The sequence below is a fragment of the Plectropomus leopardus genome, chromosome 19 (assembly GCF_026936395.1).
Source record: "Plectropomus leopardus strain MGB_pleo_1.0 chromosome 19, ASM2693639v1, whole genome shotgun sequence".
Taxonomy (NCBI): Eukaryota; Metazoa; Chordata; class Actinopteri; order Perciformes; family Serranidae; genus Plectropomus; species Plectropomus leopardus.
Window position 1 is genome coordinate 743,642 of NC_142194.1, and position 18,088 is coordinate 761,729.

Consider the following 18,088-nt stretch of genomic DNA (forward strand, 5'->3'; position numbering starts at 1 on the left):
AGGTGTTTCTGAATATATATATATATATATATATATATATATATATATATATATATATATATATAACTTTTTTAGCACTAATTTCAGGTAATTTCCTTGTATGTTTGTTTTTTTTACTTTTTTGTGTGCTAATAATCAATTTTCTTAAACTTCTTACTAATTCGCTGCTGAGTTATATGTCAATTCTTGTTCCGATGCTCCTTGCCTTCCTCCCATGTTTTTTTAAAGAAATCAAGTCGGTTTGCAAACTGGTTTGATTTCTTTAAAAAAAAAACACGCACACACCAAAAAAACAACACAGGGATTGAGCTAAGCAAAAATTGGGAAGAAATGTCCCACAAATTGCAAGAAATGTCTAAAAGGTGACCAGGGAAAATACCTGAAAATTAGTTTTAGAAGGGGGGAAATAATAATTATTTATTTTAGACATTTTTTTAAAAAACTACGCAAAAAATATCCAATTATATTTCTGACCATTATAATTATACATCTTATATTATGTTACAGAAAAAAATAGATGTATATTTTTTTATTTTCTGCACTTTTTGAGTAATTTTCTTGTGTGCTAATCGTTTATTATTACTGTATTTATATTTTAATATTTTCATGTAGTTGTGCTAGTACTTATTTGTACTTACTATAATTTTCCACACTGATGTCAGAGCAACTGTAACAAACCACAATTTCCCCTGTGGATCAATAAAGTATTTCTGATTCTGATTTACCTTACCTTTGTTTGCGTATTTTCAGGTGTTTTCTTGTAACTTTTTACTTATTTCTCGTCTTTTTTTTTTTGGACCATGTATTGTTAAATTGCTCATTGCTAATTTTTTCCCATTTTTGAAATAAATGAAACCAATTTTCTCAAAGAGTTAAACCATAACTGCTGCTGGTCCACAGAGACAACCGAAAACAGACATCATTCAAACGAGCGAAACAATGTTTTAAGTATAAAAGATGAAATATCAGAAGACAGATTGTTTTCATTATCGATTAATTTGACCATTACTTTCTTCTCTTTTTTTTTAAAGATTATTTTGGGGCTTTTTATGTCTTTATTCCATAGGGCAGGTTGAGCGTGTTAGGGGGAGAGAGAGGGGATGACATGCAGCAAAGGGCCGAGGCCGGGATCGAACCCGCGGCCGCTACGGCGAGGACACAGCCTCCATACACGGGGCACCTGCTCACTGAGTCTGAAACATCCAAAATCTTTCCACTTTATTCTCATGAACAAACAAAACAGGCATCAAATCCTCACAGCAAAGATTCGGCTTCGTGGCTCTGGGTCAGAGGACGTGTCTGTGCTGGTGCGTGTTGCGGTATCTCTGTATTCGGTCAGAAAGCGGAGACGGCGGTGAGTGTGTGTAGGAGGCTGCTGGGATGTCTCTGAAACGGAGGAAGTCGTGGAGCGGGGACGGCACCGGGAGCTGCTGGACCACATCAGTCCTCATCAGGCGATCTGGGCCCAGCGCGGACCGAACCTGCAGCCGACAGATGTGAGACAGACGGGGGACGGAGTCTGGAGGGAGGAGGACATAAAAACTGTCTGAGTATGAATACCACCCTGTGAAAATACTGTTCCAAGTAAAAATTCTGCATTTAAAATTGTACTTAAATAAAAGTAAATATAATCAGAAAATGTACTAAAAATCTACAAATAACAAAAATATATTTAAAAAATACAAAAATACTCCAAATATTATATTTTCAATATTATATTTCTTTTTTAAAAAAGCCCCTAGAAAAACTCACAATTATTTTAAAAAGAAAAAACACCCAAAATATTAAAATGACAAAAAAACAAAAACAAAAACATCCAAAAAGTCAAAATTATTTTTAAAAAAAACAACAAAAAACAAACAAACAAACAAACAACAAAACCCTCAAATTTAAGGACAGAAATATTTAAAATGTTTAACAAAATAGTTGGAAATTAGTTTTCTGTGAATTGACTGACTGTTTGGTGGCTTAATTTATAACAAAACATCATATTTTATACTTTACACTATTCTTGTGTTTTTATGCAAAAATCTTCATTAGTAAAGTCACTAAAGTTGTGAAGTAAAAAGTTCAATATTTCACTCTGAAATGTAGATGACGAAAGGCATAAAGTAACATGAAAAGGAAATACTCCAGTTAAGTACAAGTACCTCAGATTCATGCCTGAGTAAATGTACTTGATTACATTTGATCACCGAGCACAGATTAATAAAAGCAAATCTGCGTGTAACGAACCAAAATGTGGTTCCCAGGTTTTCTCTGCTCGTCTTCGATCCAGGACGAGTTTCAGCGACGGAGACAAAGTCGACCAGTTTACAAACTCCAGCAGGTAATTTAACACTTCACTGTCCGCCTGCTCCAACCTGGAAAACATGGAGGACAGAAAGTTACTGATCAGCTGCCTCGTATTTAAACAAAGAGTCCGAAAATCAGATGCCTGTTTAGAAAAATATTGGAGCTCAAACTCAGGTTTGCTGTGACACAAATTAAATTAATATTGTGTATCACAGCAGGCCTCTCTCTGAACTGGAGAATCTGTATCTTTTTTAAAAAATTTTAAATGGTTATGACATCATGGTTTTATTTCATCGCTGCAATAATCTTCAGTTTAAATAATTTCACTGGTAAATGTATTTTTGCATCAGTGTGGAGTCTGAGAGCAGCCACAGACTGTTTTCTCGCTCGTGCATAAATACTGAAATAAACTGAAAATACGCAGAATAATACGGATGGGTGACGCAGGATGTAACGTTAGCGGCGATGACGTGGCTGAATCGCCTCAGCTCTCCTCACATGTGAGGCTGCAGCAGCAGAGGAGGTTCCAGTCCGGCCTGCAGCAGCAGAGGAAGCCAGCAGGCTGCAAAGTGGACTTGGTTTAGAGCCACGCAGAGCAGCTCCCTCACTTCCTGCAGCGTCAACACACTTTTCCCACGATGACGTGACACAGAGCAGCCCCGGGTCAGAGCGTCGGGTCGAGGGATCCACCGGTGCTCCAGGATCAGCTTCAGCAGGTCCGTTTTGTCGGTGGCCAAAGCGTAAATCCAGTCCTCCTCGCTCAGACTCGCTCCTGCAGCAACCAGCAGCCTCACAGATTCACTGCAAGAGATTTCAATCACAATCAAGGAAACGTGGGTTTAACCACAGCGCGACTGTGTGAAGGTCAAATGTCCGGGTTCCCAATTTTTTTTTTTTTACCCCCGCCAAAAGAAAAAAAAATAAAGACAAAAACTGTGGTTCTCTTTAATAATAAATTAAAAGAAAAAACATTTTGAGTTTCTCTAAAAATTTCAAAGAAAATTAAATCGCCAAAAAGGGGACTCGTGTTTCTTTACTTTGGCGTAGGAGAGGCTCTCACAACTTTAAATGTCTGTATTTTGTAATAATTTTACAGCCAGTTTTTAAAGAAAACATGCAGGTGTTTTTCTCTAAATTTAAATTTGTGTTGTGGGATCTCTGGGATGTGCTCGGAAACAAACCTGTGTGTTTTATTGGACGTGCAGCACAGGGCGAAGGACAGCGGGGAGCGGATGCCCAGGATGTGGGTGCAGTCCTGGGCGTCCGGGGTGTAACCCTCCCTCAGGAGCAGATCCACGCTCTGGCTCTGGTGGCTGTGCACGGCCACGTACAGCGGGCTCACCATGCCGTCACCGCGGTCACACACACGATCCGTGACGGCGATCAGCCGCCTCAGGATCCTGGATTCACCGAGTTACAGACGGTTAAAGGGACACTTTCACTTTCTGAGGACACACAGTCACTCTTTAGGTCAACAGCTCACACACGTGACGAGTCAAAGTCGAGAGAGGAGTCGTACCCGATGTGGCCAAACTCGGCGGCGGCGTGGATGGGCAGCTGGGGCCAGTCGTGACTGCAGGCTGTGTTGGGATCCGCTCCGTGATCCAACAGGAAATCCACGCACGCCCGGTGGCCCTCCTGGGAGGCGATCAGCAGCGGCGTGGCCAGATCCGCCGCCTGGGTGTTCACGTTCGCTCCTAACGTGACGACAAAATCAGACACTGTTCACGATGTGTTCTACACTAAGGGAGGGCCAATCAACCTGCTTTGTTTAGGGGCCATTTTTGTTAAATGACAGGGGGCCAGAGGCCGAAGGCCAGGGGCCGGGGGCCAGTCACAGCAGCCCCATGTTTCTACGATTTCAGTAACTTCCAAGGATTTTAGAAAGTTTCCCTGATTGTGGAAAGTTTCTAGGACTTTATGACGTCTAATTTAATTTCATTTTAGGACATTTCTAGGAATTCTAGAATTTTTTGATGTTTCAAGGAACAGCGATTTACCAGCACTGACGAGGATTTCCAGGCAGTCCTGCTGTCCGTACTGAGCCGCCACAAACAGAGGGGAGATCTTGTGGTCATCCAGCGCCTCCAGGTTGCACACGTTGACCAGTATGCGCACAATTTCACTGTGACCCTAATAAAATAAATGAAACAACATCAGGAAACCCTTCACAGAGTTCAGTGTGTGTGTTTGAGTTCCTTTGAGTCACCTTATAAACAGCCTGATGAAGGCAGGTCCAGCAGGACGCCGTGTGTGTCCTGTTGGCCTCCGCACCTTTTCTGACCAGCAGATCCACCACGTCCTGGTACCCGCCGTCTACCGCTGTCAGGAAACAGAGAGATCAGAACTGCAGAATGAATTCATCCAATCACATCGACGTGTTCGGTCGGAGGTGCGTACAGGAGTGGAACAGGTGTGAGAACGTGCCGGCGTCATACCTGCGTACAGAGGACAGGACAGGTCGTTTGTGAGCTGGTTGATGTTGGCGTTTGCTTTCAAGAGGAGTCGGACGACAGCCAGGTGTCCATGCTGCGCCGCCAGGTAACACGCAGATTCCCCCTCGTGTGTCAGAGAGTTCACGTAGGCACCACAGCCCCGGGAGGAGCCTGCTGCGCACCGCCACAAACACAGAAACACCAGCTGAGTCTGCCTGAAACCTGACTCAATAAAACAACTCTGATAAGAGCGGAAGTAGCTAATCCACCTGAACTACAAAACACTCTCTGGTTCTTTACGTTACGCACGAGACTCAGAATGATCACAAAAAGACACCAAACAACCACAAAGAGACTCAAAACAGGAACAAAAATACATAACACAACCACAAAAAGACACAAAACCACAGAGAGAGACTACAAAGAGACGTGAAACCACCACAGAGTCTGTGCGTCTTTTTCTCCTCTGTAGCAGAGGTGTTGCGGCCCCTCACATATCTGTGCCCAGGGGCCCTTTATCTCACGATACGCCCATGTATTCACTTTACTGTCACAGAGTAAAAAAATATTCACATTTAAATTGTGACTTTTTTCCCCCTAAAAATCCACTCAAACCACAATTGATGATGATCAAATAAGTTAGCAATTAATGTAATAATTGACAACTAATCAAGTAATCAAGTGACCAATTAATTGTTGCAGCTCTAATTAAAGATATATTTTTCTAGTACTGCGCCTCATGCTTGTTCTGTTTCGTGTTGTTTTGAATCTGTATCTTCTTGTTTGCACCTTTCTGTGTTCACTCACTGCTTTTATTTTACGCCGCTGAGCAGCCAAACACCATTTCACTCCTCTATGTGCGGTATCACTATCGAATGTGAAGATTTGTTGCTTTTTGTGTCTCGATGATTGGAAATTTGAATATTTTGGGGTTTTAAACAATGAGTCCATTCAACGACATCTCATGGCAGAAAATGAACTGTTTCTTATCTAGAAACAAAAAAAACAATCGCTCTCTGTTTCCAGCTCCTAAAATGTGAGAACTCTGACTGTGATTTGCACAATGACCTTTCTTACCGCCCGCAGCAGACAAAATCTCCTGCACGCACTCCTTGCTGCCAGCGGCCGCCGCCTCGTGCAGGGCGTTCCAGCCGCGGTTGTCTCGACAGTCGACGCTGAAGCCTCTTTTGATCAGCCTCCTGAGCCGCTTCCTGCAGCCTGAGCGAGCCGCAGCAGCAACACTGGAGACGGTGTCTCTGTAGCACTCTGTGAAGTCCATCGCCTGCTTTCAACAGTTACACTCATTATTTGGGTAAAACTCTGGTAAATTAACAGAGGGCAAATCCAAATGTGCTGTTGGAAGGTAACTAAGCACAAAACAGGCTATAAAAATATTAGACATTAATATTATTTTCTACTTTCATTGAATTCAAATTTTAACCAACATCAATCCTAGTCAGAAATATCAAATATTCAGGAATTTGGGGAATTTTTGCCCTTTAAATGCCAGGTTTTTGTCATGATGCCACTATGTTTTTTTTTATTTAAAAATATATATATATATTCTCAATATACTACATGCTAGGTAGATTACTTTTTTTAAGATGACAGCCTGGGATATGTTTATGATTAGAAGTAAAAAATGCAAAATAAAACTCAAAAAATGAATTATTTTCAGTTTACTACATGCTGAGTCAATTTCTTCTTTAAGATCACAGTCTGTGAAATGTCAGTGATTAGCAGCAGCATTGATTGTGACTGCACCTTTGCTAGGGAATTATTATTATTGTTATTATTATTATTAAGTACTTTTTCCATCTTTTCCAGATTATTTTCTCTTTTTTTATTTTATTTTTTTTTTTAAATACATTGCTTTACTTTCTGGAATTTTTGTGCTAACTTTCGAGTAGTTTCCTTGATCTTCTTAATAATTTATTCTTTTGTTAATTATTGCCTTCTTCACATAATTTATTCCAGTTTCTGAGCTTTATGTATTTTATTTTAGCATGTTTGCTGACACTTGTTTTACTTTGTCTTTCTATGTAGGACTTTCCCTTGCAGTGGAGAATTCAACAGAGTGATATGAGCATTTTTAGTGCAGTAAAGAGTCTGAATATTTATTTTTTTTTATTTCCAAACGGACCTTAAAAACATTAAAACACAACTTTAGCCTCCAGGCTAACTGTTAGCTCGGTTAGCTCCCATGCTAACGACAAAGATTCCTAAACTCATAGTTTAACTGACCGTCCGTGAACACATCACAAGCTTTAACACTAAAGAGCGTCGCATTTATTACTGACGCGGCTCGTAAAGTCATTTTTTAACTAATTCAAATAAAACATTTGTTTATTTACCGAAACAGAGTCCGGATCCTCATCTCAGGAGTCGCTCTTCAATGACGTCACACAACAACATCCCGTCGCGTGCCTGACGCGTTGCGTTTAGCTTTAGCTCGAAGTCAGAAATTCGCCGATTTATCTCAAATTTTACCCCAAAATCAGGTTTATCTGGAGTTTTTCAAATAATGTGAAGACATGCGAAGACGTAGATTCATAAATCGGAGGATACAACGCTAATCGACCGTTTCAGCGGGCGGGATTTAAAGGTAAAGCGGGTTAAAGTAGCTGGACATTAGCAGGTCTGTGGTGTGTAGTCACTGTGTTGTTATTATCAAGCAAAGACTTGATTTAACATCTGACGGAAAATATCACGTTAAACCGACAATTATCATCCCCAAAATAACCGAAAACTGTCGTCTGAACATCGTCAGATCTCAGCTGTCTGATTTTTATCCGCTAAGTAACAAAAATGGGAACATGAACAAAAAAGCTAAACCTGTACCAACAAATCACAGTTTTATCAGTGTTTATTTATAATAATAGTTATTATAATAATAATTATAAAGTCCAAACTTGCTCACAGACAGTCGTGATTTCAATCGTCTCCTTTCAGTTTATCCTCTCAATCAGTTTTAAGTAAGTTTTCACAAATTAGTTATTTTATTTGGTGTGCAACAATAATGTATTAATATAGCGAGAGAAAAATTTTTAAAAATTAATTATATACAAATGCTTCTATTATAGTCTTTAATCTATAAACGTATTTTACCTTCTCATAGATATTATATATGAAACAATGAAAACAAATGTATAATTATAGCAGCTCCACAGCCTGGGGTCGGGGACAGTTTTAGGAGCAAATTTGAAAATACAGAATGTTTTTACTACATAATGTGCAAGATGAATCTTTTGGTTTTGAACCCACAGATTCAAGCACCAAAGGTAAGACATGATCTCAGTGAGCTACCTGATGAGTGAGATACTGGAGACGCTTCACACTGTGACTGAGCCGACCAGCAGGGGGCAGGATATCAGCTGTCTGTGCATGGAAGGGCAGATTTCAAACTGCTGCCAAAATTTCACTCATCGAGACGAAACTGTGAGAATCTGCAGACTTCATGCCGACAGCAGAGAGATGCTGATCATTAGTTTTTACAAAGATTGATTTGATCCATCAGTGAAAAACTGATGTTTAAGGACGTTTTCCCACAGACTGCAACAGTTTTATAGATTTTCAATGTTTTTTTTTAAATTTTATTTTATTTTTTTTTAATAATTTGAAGTTGTTGGACCTGTCTCTGAATTCGTTCTCGTCCACTCTTGTCTCCTCAGTTGTTTCCTGCTTTGTGTCCCAGCTCGTGTCCCGGTCAGGTCCCCGTGGACTCGGCAGCATCATGGTGGACATCGCTGTGAAGAGCTGGGTGTGTCAGGGACATCAGCTGGCCGACGTCCTGCGTCCCGTTCACGTCAAAGACGGTCATGAAGAGGAGCTCAGTCACACAGAGGAGACAAACTGGTGAGACGTTTTTTAAGTTTCTCTGTCTGAGGAAAATGTGTCTTGTTTGTGAACATTTGTGTTAAATGCTGCTGAAAAATTACAATTTTTGGCATGAAAATTGTTTGAACACAGCACAATGAAACTGATTCAGGTTTTAAAGGGTTAAATCAAATTTAATATCTTTGAGCTTGTAAATGTTTTGTTGCACAAAACAAGACATTTGCTGAAATTACATTAGGATCCAGGGCCATGTTTTCTCGCTGTGCACTCGTTTTATTGTAGAAGATGAATCTAAAACTCTACGGACTAAAAAGACCGTGATCATTATTCGCAGCGCAGCTGATTGATCTGTGAATTTTGGGTGAACGGCACCTTTAACTCTTCCCTGTCAGCGGCGCCCCGGTGCTGCTGGAGCAGACGGAGGAGGGCGCTCCTTGCGTCCTGTTGCTCCGCTGCAGCTCCCCGACGGCCATCAGCCGCCTGCTGGTCATCAGCGAGGCCCGAACCCTGGAGGTGTACAACGAGATGGGAGAGTACTGCGGGACGGTACGGGGGGACAGAGACGACAGTGTCCAGACGGACAGGTACACACACAGTCAGCATCACCTGGGGCTCATGTTTTACATGTTTTTCAAGCTGGAGCGTATTTTCTTCTGATTTTGTGTCTAAATCAGTTAACGGAGTTCGTTTTTTACTCAGCGAGCGGCTCACGTTGTTGTTCCGGTGTCCACAGCTCAGACAGAGGACCTTTCTACAGGAAACAGCTGATCCTGGAGCAGCCGTCCTCCGCCTGTGAGCTGAAGGTGAGTCCGAGCACAGGCTGAGATAATACTCATGCTGGAAGAAGTATTCACATCCTTTACTGCAGTAAAACATCCAAAAAACTTGAAATTATAAAAAAAAAGTGTTTTTGTGTCTCTGTGTCTTTGTGTCTCTGTGTTTTTGTGTCTCTGTGTCTTTGTGTTTCTGTGTCTCTGTGTCTTTGTGTCTCTGTGTCTTTGTGTTTCTGTGTCTCTGTGTTTCTGTGTCTCTGTGTCTCTGTGTTTCTGTGTCTCTGTGTCTCTGTGTTTCTGTGTTTCTGTGTTTTTGTGTCTCTGTGTCTCTGTGTTTCTGTGTCTCTGTGTCTCTGTGTTTCTGTGTCTGTGTTTCTGTGTCTCTGTGTTTCTGTGTCTCTGTGTCTCTGTGTCTCTGTGTCTGTGTCTCTGTGTCTCTGTGTCTCTGTGTCTCTGTGTTTCTGTGTCTCTGTGTTTTTGTGTCTCTGTGTTTCTGTGTCTGTGTTTCTGTGTCTCTGTGTTTTTGTGTCTCTGTGTTTCTGTGTCTCTGTGTTTCTGTGTCTCTGTGTCTCTGTGTCTGTGTTTCTGTGCCTGTGTCTCTGTCTCTGTCTCTGTGTCTGTGTCTCTGTGTTTCTGTGTCTCTGTGTTTTTGTGTCTCTGTGTTTCTGTGTCTCTGTGTTTCTGTGTCTGTGTCTCTGTGCCTGTGTCTCTGTGCCTGTGTCTCTGTGCCTGTCTCTGTGTCTGTGTCTGTGTCTGTGTCTCTGTGTGTCTGTGTCTCTGTGTCTCTGTGTCTCTGTGTCTGTGTCTTTGTGTCTGTGTCTGTGTCTCTGTGTGTCTGTGTCTCTGTGTCTCTGTGTTTCTGTGTTTTTGTGTCTCTGTCTGTGTCTGTGTCTCTGTGTTTCTGTGTCTCTGTGTTTCTGTGTTTTTGTGTCTCCATGTCTCTGTCTCTGTCTCTGTGTGTCTGTGACTCTGTGTCTGTGTCTCTGTGTTTCTGTGTCTCTGTGTCTGTGTCTCTGTGTCTCTGTGTCTCTGTGTTTCTGTGTTTCTGTGTTTTTGTGTCTCTGTGTCTGTGTCTCTGTGTCTCTGTGTTTCTGTGTTTTTGTGTCTCCATGTCTCTGTCTCTGTGTGTCTGTGACTCTGTGTCTCTGTGTCCCAGCTGCTCTCTCTGGGGGGCCGAAGCAGCGTCCTGGTGTTTCGTGTGGTGGCGGCTCTGCAGCCGTGCGGTCCCCGCGGCGCCGGCGGCCCCGGCATCGACCTGCAGCAGGTGCAGAGTCTGGTGGAGGACATGGGAGCGAGTCTTTCTCCGGGAGCCCAGAGCCTCATGGACATGGTGCACTTCCAGCAGAAGGTGGGAGGAAACGAGTCACCGTGACCTTTAATGACCTCTGAGGGCAGCGGCGGGTCGTACCCAGCTGACCGCGTGCCGTCGGGTTTCAGATCCACGTGTAGGCGAACTTTGGTTTCAGCTTCAGCTCACAGCGACTGTGTTTCTCTGCAGAACCAGAGCGGCTCTCTGAGCGGCTTCCTGCCGCTGCTGATGGGTGGAGGAGTTTTCTCCGCTCTGACTCGACGAGCCGACGTCTCTTCAGCCGTCACAGAGCAGCGCCCCCCGGCACGCTCCACGGTATCACTCTTATCTGTGCACGAGAGATTTTCTTTATGCAAGTGAAATAAAAATATTTCAGAATGTATAAAACAAAACATTTAAAAATAAATCCAATTGCACAATAAATAAATCACATGTAGGGAAAAGAAAGAAATATAACGGGAGTTCCTGTCCATTCTTAAAAAGACTGAAAAGGCATTCATTTAAAATTACGGTCTTAATTAGTTTTAAAATGTCTTAAATCAATCTTTAAAAAGTCTTAAAAATGTTCAGGTATGGGAGGTGGGAGTTTTATGAATTGTTTTTATTGACATTGCATTTAAAAGCTAACAAAAAAGAGTAACTTTGAAAATAATTATAATTATTTACTAAATGTGTCTTGTCACCAAAAAGTCACATTTTATGTTAGAATAATTATTTGGGAGAAATTCTCCCTAACCTGTATTAATTTATGTTGATTCATGTTTTTTTTTCTTTCAATTTTGGCTTCTGTAAAATTTGTCTTAAATTTATTTCAAGTTCTGACGTGAGTGAAGTAATTTACTCGGTTCGTCCTGCGGACATCAGTCTGGAGTTCAGTCTCTGTGTCGTCTGCGTGTCCTCAGCCTCCGCTCGGCTCCGTCAGGCCTGCAGGCGAAGCTCCGCCGGCTCAGAACGGAGCGACGTCAGACGTCTCCTCCGTGTCCTCCGTCTCATCCATGTCCTCCGTCTCATCCGTGTCCTCCGTCTCATCCGTCTCCTCGCCGGAGCTGCAGCTTCCTGCCGTCAACATCAACAACACAAGTAAGATCATCAGGTATCATTTTTGTCTGGGCTCAAAGTATCAACTGACAGAGAAACTTTACATTCACGCTGATGTCTTTGACCTTTACAGATACAGAAAGACTTGTCTGCTTTTTTTTGTTTTTCTTCATGTTGGAAATAAAGATTCAAATATACAGAAAAGAGAAGATTTTTTGTGATATTTTATACAAATAATTTAGTTCATCTCACACCTTTTCAAAGAGAGATTCCTTTAATACTGACGTAAAGAAGATCATTTTTTTCTTTTACACTAAAACAAAACTGTTCAGATGTAACACAGACGATGATTCGGCTCTTTAACTAACTTTGCTGACGAGACAAAACAACGATACATCACTCAAACATTTACAAAAATCAGTTTTATCTGGAGCCACTTTGAGCTTAAAGTGTCTCATTTGGAAATAAAAACATTCATTCAGTCTGTGAATGAAAACACTTTAAAACAGCTGAAGACAAGTCCTGACTATCGTGTCCTCATCCATCTTTCATTTTTTGTGTTTCTTGTTTTTTTATGAGTTTTTTGTTATTTACGGGTACAGTTGAAAATCAGACAGCAAAACAATAATTCACTTTTCTCAACTCATCAGATTCTTTCAAAAAGTCAGCAAACAAACAAGAGACACAACAGACAAACAGCAAAAGCAAAAAATGCAAGAACAGCACCTACAAAAGACAAAAAATACAAATTGGAAAAATAAAATTATTATATAGGTGTCAGTCTTACAGACCATAAACTTGCTCCCTAAAATATTTATTTGCTTCTTGTTATTCAGATCTGAACGTGTCTGATAGATTTTTCTCGGTTTGAAATCTCAACTGACCAGTTTGCGCTGTCGTCTCCAGCGAGCGGCCCGATGAGCCACGCCCAGCTGGCGGAGATGATGTCACACCTCCTGAAGGGCCGGGGGCCCGGCGAGGCCCCGAGCTGCGGCCCTGAGCTGCTGCCCGTGCTGCAGAGCCTCTGCGGTCAGGTGACCAAGCTGAGGCTGGACGACGCCGCGGCGCTGCAGGAGAACGGGATGAGGAACGCAGCGTGGTGAGTGACGACCTCTGTGTGCGGTTATCGTCTGATGGCGGCGCTCTGCGTGAAGACGGCGCCGCATTGTGACTCAGTCTCAGATTAAAGAGCTCCACCCTGTGACAGAAAGACATTACTGCACTAAAACCTGACATCAAATTATTAGTTATTATTGTTAATATTACTTAAATACTATGAAGACACTACTATGAAATGATAACAGTGCTATTTGTGGAGCTATTATTATTATTTATTGATTGATATAATTTATTTGATAGGGAACAAACAAGCTGCAGTAACTGATGTTTCACATACAGATTAAAGCTTTTGCTAGCTTCCAATTTAGTAAAGAAAAAGGAAAAAAACCTGAAGATTTTAAGTTTACGTATAATAACGCGCACTGAATAACAATTAAAAATAACAGGTAAAAAGAAGAGAAAGAGGTAAACATTGACATTGAGGTTAAATAGAATTACGACACAAAAAGGCACAAATGTCACCATAACAAGCTCTTACAGTAGAAACATTAGAAACGCAGAAACACGTATCAGCGCGTGCCCGCTTCAGCGTGTAGGTCACTACAGGAAGGTGCAAGCTGATACGTGTTGGTGTCTTTTAAATGCACCTGCATCTTTTACACCAGAGTTTGGGGTTTTTTGTTAAAAGTTCCTCCTTTTCATTAAAAACCACCAAACAAGAAGCGTCTGTACAGAGAGGACTCGTGAGAAACCATTTTCATCAGGTCAGACGTCAGAGGACGCCTGTGAAAATGTGTCGTGCTGTTTTTATTTAGCCTCCTTCATGAGAAGATGACGTGACGTGATTGGTACCACAGGATTCCTCAAAATAAAAATACTATTTAAAAATGTATTAAATCTGCTCTGAGGGACTCTGGAGCTGCTTCCAGATGGCGGTGCGTTCAGGAGCAGCTGGAGGATCTGGTCTGGTCTGGTCTGGTCCGGTCCGGTCCGTGCGGGGACGAGGCGGACACAGAGACAATAGAGCTCATTTATCAGCAGCGCTTCATGTTTAAACCCTGCAAATGTTCACAAACTGCAGCAAACCTCAGTGAACTATCAGCTTGTTTCTTTACTTTAACCTTGTTTCGCCGCTGCAGCGGCTCAGGATCAGCTGACTGCACTTTGAGACTTTGTAATCAAAAACTTTGTCGTTAGAAACTTGTTTTCGGTGTGCAGTTTGATGAAAGAGGTTCTTTGTGCGAGCCGAGCCGCTCAGAGAGGACAGCTGACCGGAGGACAGCAGCTCGGCGGTACGTCTCTCCACGAACAGCAGCAGGTTGAATATTAAAAAGTGTTAAAATGAGACTGCAGATAGGAGGCAGAGACAGACTCTTATGCACTGACACACACACAGATGTGGTTTTTAGAAAACAGGAGCTCATTTTGGCTCATTTCAAAGATGCTAAGAACAGTTAGCTCGAGTGAAATTTGAAGTAATACTGAAAATTTGTGGGTTTCTCTTTCTGTGAAGCTTTTGATCTCCCATGATGCTTCTGGACGTTTGCTTTCAGTGGTGCAGCTGCAAATATCGACAGGTTTAACCTGCAGCGGAGAAACTGTGGCAGTGACGTCTGTGCTGCAGTTTGATGCCGTCTGTTCTGTTTTCCTGCCAGAGCTGCAGAAACGCTGTGTGTTACTGTCGGAGCAGAGTCGGGACGAGAGGAGAAACGGTGAATAAAAAACAAAAAAAGGAAAAAGACAAGAAAGAGTATAAACTAAAAGCTGCAACTTATTTTTTAAAAATCAACACAATAAAAATGTAAAAATAGAAAGGCCTGCAAAAATGTAACAAATCTACTTTCTCGTTTCTTCAGTCCGGCACACAAGCTCCGACATTTGGCTTCCTCAGCACTTAAAATAATAAAAAAAAGGATTGATGGACTTTCATATCGCTTCTCTAAGTGCTCAAAGACGCTTCACATGAAATGCAAAAAGAAAAATACAAAATACTGAAAGATGCTCACATGGATCAGGAGAAAAAACAAAAATACAAAATGAAGAGAAAGTGAGTGTTGACTAAGTTGATTTTTAAGTTTTCAGTGTTTCAGAGGTTTCAGGCAGCAGTGACAAAAGGCTCTGAGTGCCAAAGTGCAGTCTTTATATACCACATGCTCCTGATGAGCAGATAACACTCAGGTGCTGCTCTGCAGGGGAGGAGGAGGAGGAGGAGAAGGAGGAGGAGCACAACAACAAACAGAAAAGAGCTCCCCCTCCTCTTCACCTGCAGGTTCAGAGCACAGATTCACAGAGACGATTCCTCAGCTCAGAGAGGGACGCTCATGGGTGTCTGTGCTCGGAGACACTGTGACGTCTCAGTGTCTTCTCTGTCTTTCGAGACTGTGAGGAGCGACTGCACCAAAAGATGGCAGCATATTCAAAGTGGCGTCACACTTCAGGTCTTTAGGTCAAACTATTTGGCTTCTTGCACCAGAAATTTTGTTTTATTTGTAATATTGTGAAGAACTTTTAAAGTCACGTCTTTAATATCACACACAAAAAGCACTTCAAAATCAAGCTTTGAAAAATATTTTACATCAGTATGATTTTCTTCTTTGTTTGAGTTCATTTTTAACCAACATCAGTCTGAATCATTAATAACAAATATTCATTACTTTCAGAATTGTAAAGATTATCCAGGACAAACTCTGATTCACTGGAGACTTTTAAGAAGCTGATATTAAAATCTTTGCTGTGAAATCAGAGGAGATTTTTTGCTGGCGGCAGCAGACAGGAGGAGCGCGCTCAGTGGGATTCTTCTGGATCATTGAGGCTGAAAATCTGAGAAACCCCAAAACCTCAGAGAGAGAGAGAGAGAGAGAGACTGCAAAGAAAAAGGAAGAATGGCGTTTTGTGAAGTGAGTCGGTTTCGGTGGTCGGGACGAAGCAGAGTCAGCTGAGAGTCCAGCAGGATGCTGAGGTCAGCTCTGACTGAGCGGGTTCAGATTATTTACCGTCTGTGTTTATATTTGAGGTTTTGTTTCTGATGTGGCGCCATGTTTGTTCATGAATCACTCACACTGACTGTCCTCACCAGACTTTTTTAACCCCTCGAAGCAAAAACTAGACTTGAATTCTTTCAAAAGAACATGGGGGCAAAAAAAAGTAAATTTTATTTTATTTTCATAATAAAACACAGTTACGCTTTATGGCAGTTTTCACTCCAAAAAAAGGCAAGACTAAAATGCAACAATAAACAACAAAAACAACAGAATTAAATAAAATATACACTGGGGAAAAATCAGTGACAAAAGGTGTTTTTTAAAAGCCTGGGAAAAATCTTAAAGGGAAAATACAAAAAAAAAATAAATTTTTAAATAAAAAAAAAAACTGGGAAAAACTATAAACTAATGATCAGCATTAAGTATTTAAATGTATGTTACTTTTTTAAAATGGTTTTTACATTTTTATTAACTTTCTTGTTTGCTTTGTTTTTTTCTTTTCTTTTTTATTTGTTTTTTTAAAATAATTTTCTTGTACTTTTTACTAATCATGACTCTTATTTTTTTCAATGATTTTCAGGACTTTTTATTGTGTGTATTCTTGTGTGTTTGGAAGTATGACTGTCTGTTTTTCTCTGCTGGCTGTAACACAAACTGCCCCTTGGGGACAATAGTCCACCGTGACCTTGGCCTTAACCTTGACCTTGCTGTGACCGCACGTTGCGTGCTTGTCTCTCGGCTGTGCAGGGAGTTGGACTCAGCCATGGAGCGCCGTCTGGAGGAGATGGAGAGGAGGCTGAAGGAGCACGTGGACCGCCGCCTGGACGCTCTGGAGGAGAAGCTGGAGAGGGCGCTGCTGAGCGCTCTGCCGCACGTCGCCCTCACCCAGCCAGCAGCGGCGTCCACGGGAGCGCCGGAGCAGACCGCCGCCACCGCGCCGGCCATTCACTGAGCTCAGAGAGAACGAGTCACCTGGACGCCTCTCTGACCTCGAGTCCTGCTCTGACTCGACCTCCGAGTCACACACTAACAGCAGAAAAAGGGCTGAAATGGAAACAAAATGACACAATAATCACAATAATCTGCTGAAACGTAGAGCTGAGTTAAACTGCGAGCGACTCTTTAACGGTTTGGAGGAAAATAACAAACGAAGGCGACACTGAATAAACTTTTAGACTCTAACATGGACTGTAAGATAACAAAAAAGTCCTGTGTGTGCCTGCAGTGCAATCTGGGAAAGTTTATCCACATGAAAAAATAAATGGAAAAAGTCAACATCAAATTAACCCTTCAAACTAAGACTTTCCTTTTCTTATGCTGCTTTCAGACGACTTTCACAAATTTTCAGACCTTTGAAACCAAACGGGTTGGGTTTGGTTGTGAGTGGACAGGCGAAGTGTTCCAGGTGTGTGTGCAGAAGGTTTAACGGATTAAAATGTGTTTTAATATGACTGTAATGTATGAAATAATGTACATGTCTGTAACATAAAGCTGCCGATGACGTAAACTGATGGTTTTAATAACTGTGCTGACAGAAATAAAACATATTTATACTATGGCTGTCAGATGAGTCATTTTTTTAATTGCATGTTTTAAATTCCTATATTTTGAATTTGAAAACAGTTTGGAGGTCCATGATAACACAGCGAGGCCGTTATCGGGATTTTAGGACATTTTTTACGATTTAGAATGTTTCTATCATTTTAGCACATTTCTAGGATTTCAGGATGTTTCTAGGTAATAAAAAAACAATTTTAGGACACTTTCTAGGATTTTCAGACATTTCCAAGATCTTAGCACATTTCTAGTGTTTTAGGATGTCTTCAGGACTTTAAGTTTTTTGTTTGTTTTTTTGTTTTGTTTTGTTTTGTTTTAACGATTTTAGGACGTTTCTAGGATTTAGGAACGTTTTTAGGCCTTTTTAGGACGTTACTAGGATTTTAGGACATTACGGTCTTCGGGCCTTATGCACTCTGGCACCTAATGGATACTAAAAGTACAAAAACAGGCACTTTATTTTTATTGTGAATTACTATCAGGGGTCCGACTCGGCTCGGGGTCGTGAGTTGAGTGTCACTGACCTTTGCCCTCAGTCGTCTCTGCAGTCGTCTCTGAGGCTGAGAGACACTCACTTTGCCATAACTCGATGTTTTACTTTTCCGTAAAAGCTGCAGGACACTTTGGAGCAGACATGAATGAATGAATGATGAGGAAAAGAAAAACATATTTTACGTTAAAGGAAGTGTTATAAAAGCATCGGTCAGCGAGGTAAACTTCAGTTATCGATGGCAGCGTAAGCAGCAGAACGTTCTGGCGCTCAGTTTGTATCTTTGGGCTCAATGCCGCCTTTTCTCTCTGAAC

General features: G+C 41.5%; 2 protein-coding genes and 1 long non-coding RNA gene across 9 annotated transcripts; 1 reads left to right on the plus strand and 2 right to left on the minus strand.

Moving 5' to 3' along the window:
* Positions 1–977: 977 nt before the first annotated feature.
* asb3 (ankyrin repeat and SOCS box containing 3) lies at positions 978–7,225 on the minus strand. Of its 3 annotated transcripts, none has more exons than XM_088070177.1 (10): positions 7,085–7,225; positions 5,808–6,012; positions 4,734–4,901; positions 4,505–4,617; positions 4,296–4,428; positions 3,815–3,992; positions 3,477–3,695; positions 2,794–3,096; positions 2,236–2,363; positions 978–1,519 (listed from the first exon to the last, which is right to left on the minus strand). In XM_088070177.1, exons 2-10 carry the CDS (start codon positions 6,007–6,009, stop codon positions 1,287–1,289), a joined length of 1,677 nt encoding a protein of 558 aa, XP_087926303.1. In that variant the 5' UTR covers positions 6,010–6,012; positions 7,085–7,225; the 3' UTR covers positions 978–1,286. The 3 variants fall into 3 exon arrangements, with proteins under 3 accessions (XP_087926303.1, XP_087926302.1, XP_087926301.1); XM_088070176.1 differs by having other exon boundaries at positions 4,734–4,904; XM_088070175.1 differs by having other exon boundaries at positions 5,799–6,012.
* c19h10orf88 (chromosome 19 C10orf88 homolog) lies at positions 7,195–17,283 on the plus strand. 5 transcript variants are annotated; one of them, XM_042508639.2, is made up of 10 exons: positions 7,198–7,335; positions 7,997–8,011; positions 8,402–8,585; positions 8,960–9,151; positions 9,301–9,370; positions 10,497–10,688; positions 10,839–10,964; positions 11,552–11,729; positions 12,594–12,786; positions 16,475–17,283. In XM_042508639.2, exons 3-10 carry the CDS (start codon positions 8,464–8,466, stop codon positions 16,677–16,679), a joined length of 1,278 nt encoding a protein of 425 aa, XP_042364573.2. In that variant the 5' UTR covers positions 7,198–7,335; positions 7,997–8,011; positions 8,402–8,463; the 3' UTR covers positions 16,680–17,283. The 5 variants fall into 5 exon arrangements, with proteins under 5 accessions (XP_087926311.1, XP_087926309.1, XP_087926307.1 ...); XM_088070185.1 differs by lacking the exon at positions 7,997–8,011 and having other exon boundaries at positions 7,195–7,335; positions 8,425–8,585; positions 9,267–9,370; XM_088070183.1 differs by lacking the exon at positions 7,997–8,011 and having other exon boundaries at positions 7,195–7,335; positions 8,425–8,585.
* On the minus strand, positions 11,738–14,854 carry LOC148186266 (uncharacterized). Its single transcript, XR_015775012.1, has 3 exons — positions 14,753–14,854; positions 12,572–12,885; positions 11,738–12,413 (listed from the first exon to the last, which is right to left on the minus strand). It is a non-coding gene; the product is annotated as an uncharacterized LOC148186266 (long non-coding RNA).
* Positions 17,284–18,088: the final 805 nt, after the last annotated feature.

Bases quoted from the DNA above. Each gene is read 5' to 3' on its own strand.
- c19h10orf88 (XM_088070183.1), top strand. From the start codon at position 8,464: ATGGTGGACATCGCTGTGAAGAGCTGGGTGTGTCAGGGACATCAGCTG. The intron at 8,586-8,959 runs GTGAGACGTTTT...CTTCCCTGTCAG, and splicing joins CACACAGAGGAGACAAACTG to CGGCGCCCCGGTGCTGCTGG. The intron at 9,152-9,300 runs GTACACACACAG...CGGTGTCCACAG, and splicing joins GACAGTGTCCAGACGGACAG to CTCAGACAGAGGACCTTTCT.
- asb3 (XM_088070175.1), bottom strand. From the start codon at position 6,009: ATGGACTTCACAGAGTGCTACAGAGACACCGTCTCCAGTGTTGCTGCT. The intron at 3,097-3,476 runs GTTTGTTTCCGA...AATCTCTTGCAG, and splicing joins ACGTCCAATAAAACACACAG to TGAATCTGTGAGGCTGCTGG. The intron at 1,520-2,235 runs GTTCGTTACACG...TCCTCCCTCCAG, and splicing joins AACCTGGGAACCACATTTTG to ACTCCGTCCCCCGTCTGTCT.